This window comes from Vicia villosa, linkage group LG2 (genome assembly GCF_029867415.1).
Source record: "Vicia villosa cultivar HV-30 ecotype Madison, WI linkage group LG2, Vvil1.0, whole genome shotgun sequence".
NCBI lineage: Eukaryota > Viridiplantae > Streptophyta > Magnoliopsida > Fabales > Fabaceae > Vicia > Vicia villosa.
In genome coordinates, this window is record NC_081181.1 from 128,801,147 (window position 1) to 128,810,707 (window position 9,561).

General features: G+C 32.1%; 1 protein-coding gene and 1 long non-coding RNA gene across 2 annotated transcripts; one reads left to right on the forward strand and one right to left on the reverse strand.

Annotated features, from left to right (window-relative positions):
* Positions 1-432: 432 nt before the first annotated feature.
* Positions 433-1,987, reverse strand: LOC131649986 (AAA-ATPase At3g50940-like). The gene is made up of 2 exons (XM_058919729.1): positions 974-1,987; positions 433-852 (listed from the first exon to the last, which is right to left on the reverse strand). The coding sequence occupies exons 1-2, from the start codon at positions 1,985-1,987 to the stop codon at positions 433-435; spliced, it is 1,434 nt and encodes a 477-aa protein (XP_058775712.1).
* A 1,889-nt stretch (positions 1,988-3,876) lies between these two features.
* Positions 3,877-6,818, forward strand: LOC131652069 (uncharacterized). The gene is made up of 3 exons (XR_009298563.1): positions 3,877-4,300; positions 5,647-5,735; positions 6,481-6,818. It is a non-coding gene; the product is annotated as an uncharacterized LOC131652069 (long non-coding RNA).
* The last annotated feature ends 2,743 nt before the right edge of the window (positions 6,819-9,561 follow it).

The window sequence follows — 9,561 nt, forward strand, 5'->3', positions numbered from 1 at the left end:
CCCCAGATGTAGGTGTGATTGCACCGAACTGGGTTAACAACTTTCTTGTGTTGATATTCAATTTACTTTCTGTTCATTTGTTTAAAAGCATTCAGATAGTAATGTCGTGACATCCTGTACGACATCGCGTGTCTGAGTCCAGAATTTCAGATGTGTTAGGAGTTATTTAGCTTCGTTTGTCTTATTGATGGCTAAATCCGAGCGATCGTCATGTTTTATTAAATTTTTGAATTAATCAAAATCTTTGAATTGTTAAAAACATAAAAAAAACAAAAATTAAGACTTACAAAAACATAAAGCATAAAATTGTCGTCCGATTTAAGGATACTTTCTGCAAAGAGAATACATGTGCAGACTTTCTAACAAAATTTTGAGTATCTAATGATAAACATTACAAGATGTGAAATAACTAGACAAATAAATTTCCTAACATTATTCTTCATTCTCCTCTATTGAAATTTCATGAAGAAATTCAACAAGTCCTTCTAGAGCATCCTTAGCATCCTCATTTCTCAACAAATGTTCAGCCACTACAGCAGGGGTGACATCTACTTTTTCCAATAGCTCTTCAACTTGTTGAATGAGAGACTGATGTTGTTCTTCAATGTCCAAATAGTTAGAAGCTAAGATTTTGAATGCCTTGGTTTCGAGGAAGGAGAGGTGAATATGCTTATCCATTCGACCAGGACGCAACAATGCTGAATCAACTTTGTCTTTATGATTTGTAGTAAATATGAAAATGCGTTCATCTCCAAAACTTGACCACAAACCATCCATACAATTAAGAAGACCCGACATAGTAAACGTTTTTGTATCAGCTTGTCCAAAACCCGGATATGCCCCCTCATATGCCTGTGCCATATTAACCTTAAAAATTGCAAAAATAATTATTAAAAATTATGTAATGACACTGAACTTTGGTGCAATACAAAAGAAAAACAATAAGATAATGGACAAAAGAAAAACAACAGACCTGAGCCTTTGATCGATTAAGCACCTCTTTGTTGCAGTCAATGTCTTCAACAACAATGATGGATCTGTTAGATGTTCCTCTCATTAATGTAGTGAGTTGTGAGTTACAATACACCAAACTAAGATCCAAATCGTATACATCAAATTTCAAGTACTTTGCTATAGCAGCAATAAGACTAGATTTTCCTGTCCCTGGTGGCCCATACAATAGGTAACCACGTTTCCATGGCTTGCCCACTTTTTTGTAAAACTTTTTCCTACCCAAAAACCTATCAATATCATCAATTATAGATTTCTTTAGATCAGGATCCAAAGCAAGTGAATCAAATGAAGCAGGATGGTTAAAATCACTGTGTTGCCAATGCCCATCTTGCATGGAATGGATCTTGAGAGTTCTATTTCCTGCTTTTATAGCTTCATAAGTGCTTAAAACATGTGGAATATATTTCTCCATTATTTTATCTCTATGTTTCTCATCGAAACTTAACACAAATCCATTCTCAGTAGATTCTTTTGCCTTGCGAGATGCTTTGGGATAACCATAACCTAGATCTCCTATTTTTCTAACGGGATTGGGACTTTGAAAACCGTGGTTATCGTTATAGGGTTTTTGAATAAGCATCCATTTAATCTTGATGCCTTCAAATTCATCCAACACTTGTTGCTTTCCGTCAAAAGCTAAGAGAAGGTTGTCATGATCAGATATTTTTCCAACTTTGAGAGATTTGTAAGTGTTGGATATTTTAGTAGGGAGATACTCTTTGGCTGCATAGAAGAGATTGTTGGTATTTCCATCCCAAATCTGATCGATTTGAAGTGAGACTTCGTTACTGGGTCGATAACCTGAGAAGAATTCTTGTAGCTTTGAGAGGATGAAGTTTCGAAGTTTTAAGGGTATGAGATCGTTGATTGCAGTTCTGAAAATCATCATGAACGTGGAAAAAGCAGCGTATATTTCGAACCATGACGATGCTGAACCAATGTTTGCAAAAGAGGGATAAAAACGATTAGTCATGATGATGATGATGTGAAGAGTGAGGAAGATGTGTGAAAGAGTAGAGAGATTCTTCTTTATTTATAGGGTTTCTGATTGGTATTTTTAAAAGGCAGTTTTGAATATATATATATTGTTTATACCTTTTTTTAATTTATTTATCTAAAAATATTTATTTATCTCTTATTTTTAAGAGTTTAAAGGTAGTGCACTGATAGTGTAAACAAACTTTACACATACATCCAATCAAAATCCTTACACTTGCCATGTCATATTAATTTTTTTAAATTAAAATTGTGTTTTAATTGGATGAATGGTTGTGATTGGTTGACAGTGTAAAAATATTTTATACTGTCAGTGCATATCCTTTTTTCTCTATTTTTAAATACTTACTAATTTTGAAATATTCATTTATGTCTGATTTAGAAATATTTATTTATATCTCACTTTTAAATTCTTTCTTATTTAAAAATATTTATTTTTGAATAATATATAATTATTTATATACTTTCTTATTTAAAAATATTCATTTTTGTTGTACCTAAATATTTACTTTCTATCTAAGCATTTATTTACATCTTATTTATAATATATAATTTTTTATTATTTGAAATAAGTAATTATTTATTTATGTTTTATTTTTAAATATTTTATTATTTCTAATAAACATAAATAAATATTATCAAATATTCTTCGTCAAAGGGCCAAAATTCACTGACTATTTGATATATAGGGGTTGGATGAATCCCAAACTTAGAACACACATTGGATTACTTATGATGTAAGGAGAATTTTATTTTGGTCTGCTTGTTGACTTTAATTGCATCTTCCGATTGCCTCATATAATTAGCAGTTTTTTGATAAATAAAAGTATGTTAGTTATAAAAATAAACTTTGTCAAAGCAAAACTCAACAAAAAATTATTTTGCAAAACAAATTTCAAATATTAAATAAATTTCAAATGCAAGTTGATATTTAAGAGTACTTTTAAACATTAAATATGTTAAATTCCATCTTGTAGGTACATCTGTAACCAACCCACTTGATACATTATATATGTTGCCAACCATATTAATGTATTACTTAAATTTTATCATCCTATTTTCTAAACCCTTCACATGTTTAATGTAAGACCCGTAAAAGTACGTTAGTGTGAATTAGAATTTGAGAATATTAAATAGTATTATGCTATTTTATTTTATCGATTATTTTTATATAATTGTCTATAAATAACACATAGTTATTGAGACCATGCCGAAGTGCTTCCAAAACTCGATTAATATTAGCACCATGCTCTTGTAGTTTTAATTATCCATGCAAAATATTTATATTTTATCAAAATTTAAATAAGAGTTTTACTGACTGACCGGTTGAAGCGATTTGACACCGTGTGAAAAATTAGCAGGCAAAATATTTCGAGTTTCAACTTGTACCAGACTATTTTACTAATCTATGTTGCGCGTAGATCGTGTTGGTAAGCTCGATTTATTTTTCGACGCCATTTTACGGTGTTATTTTTACTTGTCAGAATTTATTTAACCGGGTATTTCATTTTTGGTTTTGATCATTTTTAGTCTGTTTTATTAAACTTCATTCCGCGTAGATCATTTTTATATATTTATTTTTATCTTTCGATCAAACGTGCGTTCGACTGGTATTGATTCCGGGTCTTTTCTAGGTGTATATTTCGGTTAAAACATCCATTCCAATTCTTCTTACATTCGTTGGCCAGTTAAAATATACAAGTAAATGGATAAATATAACTTTCAAATGGTAACTAAAAATATCTAGATATTTTTAGAATATATTATTATTTTATTATATTATCATATATTAATAAATAATAATAATAATTATTATTATTTCTATATATACACACATGTGGAGCAGGTAAAAAACATAAACCCGTTTTCTATCTTCTTTCAATTTCACGTCCCCTTCTTCTCTCTTCTCTTTCTGCAAAATAGAAACCGCTCATCCTCTCTTTCCGCCGCCCCTTTCCTTGCCGTTTCCGACCACCACCAGCCCAAAGAGAAAAATTAATACCACCACTGATATCCTCTCTTTTTCCTCTTCTATATAGTGTAATTTAATTTTAGATCGGAAGAATTTTGAAATTTAACATCCCCACCTTCTCTCTTATTTTCCGGCCTCCATGGACTCTCTATGAGAAAAATAAACTTATAAATATCTTCCTCTCAACAATATCTACAAAACCCACAAATAAAATTCATGATCGGACAACCTTTTCCGAAAAACCACTGTACCAAAAATCGCACCACCGTGCCGGAAATCGTAACATGTTCTACCGCCGCCGCCGTTGTGTGTTTGAGGGTGGGTTTCTCAACCTTGACATTTTATTATTTCCATTGAAATTAAATAATATAAGTTTAAATTATTATCAGAAAAATTGAGATTATATGTCTAACTATGTTTTAGTTTCTTATTAGAAGAAAAAAAAAAACTAAATTATAAATTATTTCTAATCACTTTAGAATAAAACAGAATAAGGGATATTCTTATATATTACTAAATTTTGGATTCTACTTATTAATTGTGATTTTGAAAATTTAAAATTAATATATGATTTTAAAGAAAATAATGAATAAGAATCTGTTTATATGAAAATTTAATTTTGATATCACAATTTAATATAAACGATCTACAGATTTGCTTTGTTTAAGGATTCAAAAGTGAATGTGGTGTTTCAAATTAAATCCATTGTAAATCATATTTCTTAACTTTTATTGACAGTTTTAGAATTTTATTAATTCTAATGGCCATTCAAATTTTAATTTATTTGCTAATATTAATGGTGGTTTGAAAAATAATTCAATAGTTATTCTAGCAATTTAAAATAATTTAAGAAGTGTGTATTCTCTTTTTAAACGTTAACATTCCATTATATATTCTGAAAGTTTTAATTACCATGAATCCCATTATGTGAATCTGTTTTGGTTAGCAGTATCAAATTACTGGAGATTGAACTATTGGTTGTATATCAACTATTATCCGCTATCAAAAAAAACTATTATCCCAAAAATCAAATAAAAGAATATATTTATGGTTTTATTCTATTCTAAATTAAGGTTAATTTTATTTTGGAATAGGTTTTAAAAAGAGAGTCATGATGTCTAAAGATTTTAAGAACGAAACAGTTTATTATTTTAAATATAAAAAAATACTATTCTTATTTTATTATTTTTTTATGATATTGGATTTCATAGTTTGAACTAAATATTTAGTGACTGATAAAAATTATTGATTTTAACTTCAATCTCAAACTGTATGTTTATATTATAATTAAAAAAAAAAAAACCTTATAAACAAAAATCAATCAATACTATTCTTTTGTATATTTAACAATGACTTGAGTATAATGATTTATTTTTAATAATTTTAATCAACTACAATCAAAATATTTAACAGAATGTGTTGCTTAAAATAATAAATGAATTTAAACTTGTGAGTTAGAAATTTCTTTGAATTAGAATTTTATTATTCTTTTTAAGAAAAATCATCTTCTATTTGAAAAGGCATATATTTAACATAAAATGTTTTGGTTAATAAATCAATAATAAAATATACATTTAATTAATTACGTACGTAGCCAAGACAAAACCTGATTGTGAATGTAGTTGGATTTATATTAATTTAATTAAGTTGTGTATTTTAAAAAGGGTTGAAAGTGTGAACAAGACATGAGACTTTGTCGAGAGACAGGTTGTGCTCGCATAACGTAAGTTGAACGTGTGGAAAGCTTCCTAAGGTTAGGGCGCTCTCTAACTATCTCATGTAGACCGGAAATGCCAAATACTTGAATGCATGTGTAATTGCTTTTCATATGAAATTGTGAGTTGTTTGCTTGATTGTATGATGCTACTTGTGTGCCTAGTTGGGGATGTGTGTTTGTATTATGATGCTAAATTTGTGAATGTGTTTTCATATGATTTTGGATAAATATATGAATTGATTATTGAGAAATAATGATGTTGCATCTGTATATATATGTGATATGTGTATGCCAGGTGGGCTATTTGAGATGGATCAATTATGACCATGAAATACCTAAGTTGTGATACATATATATACTCATGCATTTCATAGTTACGTGGCTACCGGAGAGGAGTCACGAGGTGCACACCGGAGAGGTGGCACGGGGTGCGTGTCCGAGAGGGAACCACCTTATCCCGAAGTGGATCATTGAGTCTGATTGATGGGTAGATACCTATCACCTTAGTGGTGCTAAATCTTGAAGCGATACCACGACCCTTTGCGAAGGGATTGATATTCCGGAATCATGCATGTGAGGAACCCGGTTAGGGCGATCACACTCATATAGAGTCTGCATTGGTAGGATATTCGTGCATTTGATATTACACTAGTTTGAATTGATATGTTGTTGATTATATGTTGCTATGTATTGCATATCTCGTATAGCGTATTCTTGGTTTATATGTTGTATTTAGATGGTGACCCTCTACGTTATCCATGATCTGGTGCTGGACGCCCAGGTTCTTTTTAGATTGTGAGATTCGCTATTATCACGGTGGCCTGGAGTCATATCAGGAAGACGGCCAGTCTGGTGTTGATAAGCGGGAGGCTTGAAGTTGTTGCGGGTCGTTGTTACCCAACCATCTTCAGTTAGAGTCCAGTGATCAGCTTAGGGGTTGTTGTAAGGGTCTCTTTTACTCTTCCTCATTGTTTTCTCTGTAACTTGTATATGGTAAACCCTGCTTATTTATTTGTTGAAATAAATATTGTCATTTTGTTCTTCTAGACAGGATGTTTGATTTGTGTTCTTAAACATTTCATTGAGAAAATAACTTATAAAAGAGGCCTTGTATTCTAATCATTCTCTTACAAAAACTTTACTCTGATTTATTTTAAAAATGATCGCAAATGTTTTTATTTCAAAGACTTTGTTGTTTTAAAAAGAAAAAAAAATTTACACTCCCGCTGTTAAAAATCGGGGTGTTACATTTAACACTTTCCTTAATATTTTGCAAATCACCGGAAGCTACTTTAAGACCCTTTACACAATTAGATTTAAGATATGTGCAGAAAAAAAGACATGAAAGAACTCCCTTTTACATAACAACCAATTTTACAAGGCTAGTTGACTCTTCAAAGTTTGTTGCATGACATTATTTTTAGAAGCATTATACAAAGTAATGGTAAAAATCTTCTTCTCTATTCCCAATCAGTCAAAAACTCAGATATTATTTTACACAACTCAAAACTAGTGAGAGGAGGAGGCATGTGACAAAAGTTGAGGATTTTACTATTTAACTTTCAAGTTTTATCAATATAATGAGCAATTAATTATAGTAATATAACCCTCAGTATTAATTTATGTCCACAATTCAGAAGTTAAAGAAATCCTACAAGGAGTGTTGGTCATTGCTATCTTAATCTTTTCCTTTCCCTTTTGTATATTCTCACAACATCAGCCTTGGCGGTATTTAGTGATAGGAATGTAATCATAATTCAAGTACTTAAGCCAAGTTATAAGCTCTTCAAACTCAACAAATTTAAAAGGAAGATCTCATTAGATAATTAGCCAAGCACACATTTCACGAGATACCAAATTATCAACCTTTAATGATTTTAGCTTTTCTTGTATGTCTAACATCATCTGACCAACATCTCCAAAATTAACTTTCTTACAAACTTTAAGATGACGTTTTAGAGAATTTTTCCCATTTCGTTTTCCTCCACATGCATATGATGAACTACATGCAGGTTTCTTGATTAGTTCCCAAGTGTGATTATCATGAAGAGATTTCATCTCATCATTCATGGCCCTCAGCCATTCAGTCTTATTTCGACTCCTCATAACTTCCTTATAGTCTTAGATTCTTCGTCTAGAACCTCAATTGCAGAGATTAAGGCATAAGCTATAAGATCTGCATACCCAATTCTCTGAGTTGGCTTGATGACTCTTCTCGACCTATCTCTTGGCAATAGAAAGTCATCGACAGTTTCCTCAAATTTCTCAACATCTTCTGATTCTTCTTCGACTTCATTTGGGATATGCAATTCAGCATCAACATGCTCCTTCCTAATAGGAATCTCTACCTGTTCTAACTCTTCATTAGATATTTCTGCACTTCTACCAACATCAACATTTTTCTTAAAAGCCATTTCAGCTTCATTGAAAACTACATCTCGATTGGTGATACTCATCCTGTGATCTGACTCTAGGCACTATAGCCTATAAGCTTTAACTCCTTCAAGGTATCCCATTAACATGCATTTTAGAGCTCTAGGTTTGAATTTGTCTTGCTTAATATGAACATAGACTATGCAGCCAAATACTATCGGTTTGTCGAGATCTGGTGGATGTCTCGTCCAAACTTCTTCAAGCATCTTCATATCTAGCACAGTCGAAGGACATCTGTTTATCAGATATGTTGCCGTCGAAACAATCTTAGCCCGAAACACTTTATTTAATCCAGCACTAGCCAAAATGCATATCACTCTTTCCAAAATGGTTCGATTGAACCTTTCAGTCAAACCATTTTGTTGTGGAGTACCTGCAGTAGTTCTATGCCTTGCAATACTAGAGGCAGCACAAAAGCTGTCGAACGTCTCATTGCAAAATTCAAGGCCATTATCGGTTCTCAACCTCTTGACCTTTCTGCCAGTCTGATTTTCGACCAGAGTCTTCCTACATTTGAAATTCTCAAAAGTTTCATCCTTAGTCTTCTAGATGAATACCCCTAATTCTCTGGAATCATCAACAATGGATAGAAAATACCTTGCTCCTGAATATGATGGACATCTTGCAGCCCCCCAAAGATCAGCATGGATGTAATCAAGGGATTCATGTGTTCTTTGTTCGCCTTTGTTGAACTTCAATCTTCAAGATTTTCCAAGTACATCTGGTTCACAAAACTTCAGTTTTCAACTTTGTCTCCACCAAGCAGATTCTGCTGACTTTTAACTTTCTTCTTGTCGAACTTAGCATCCTTTCGCAAGAATTTTCCCTTAACAGCGAAACCTTCACCAACCGTCGAAGGATTATGCTCCTTTCGTTTGTTCAAGTCCTTAGAATACAAGGCTGATTGATCTTTTTCAAAGGTCAGGGACTCCCTTCCATACAAGAGAGTTTATTTGAATTGAGCATGTGTTCTTGGCAAAGCACACAACAACAACGCTTGATCTTCATCATCGATCTTCACATCAATATTTTCAAGATCGAGAATTAGATTGTTGAACATATCCAACTGCTCAACCAACACTTTGTCTTCAATCATCTTGAATGAATACAAAGCTTGCTTCAGGTAGAATCGATTTACCAGCGATTTGGTCATGTACAAACTTTCAAGTTTCACCCATAACCGTGATGTCGTCGTCTTCTTTGATACTTGTCGAAGAACCTTATCACCAAGGCTTAACAAAATTGTGTTGTGGTCTTTCTCTATCATGGTTGTCTTTTCTTTTTCCATTAACGCAACGTCCATAATCGTCACTCCCTTCAACGCTTCCAAACAACCCTATTGAACCAGTAGGGCTTTCATCTTCAAGCGCCACTGACTGAAATTGTTCAATCCGGTAAACTTTTCAATCTCATACTTTGTTGAAGGCAT

Excerpts from the sequence above, each read along its gene's own strand:
- LOC131649986 (XM_058919729.1), bottom strand. The coding sequence starts at position 1,987 with ATGACTAATCGTTTTTATCCCTCTTTTGCAAACATTGGTTCAGCATCG. Across the intron at positions 853-973 it reads TTAATCGATCAAAGGCTCAG|GCATATGAGGGGGCATATCC; the intron begins GTCTGTTGTTTT and ends AATATGGCACAG.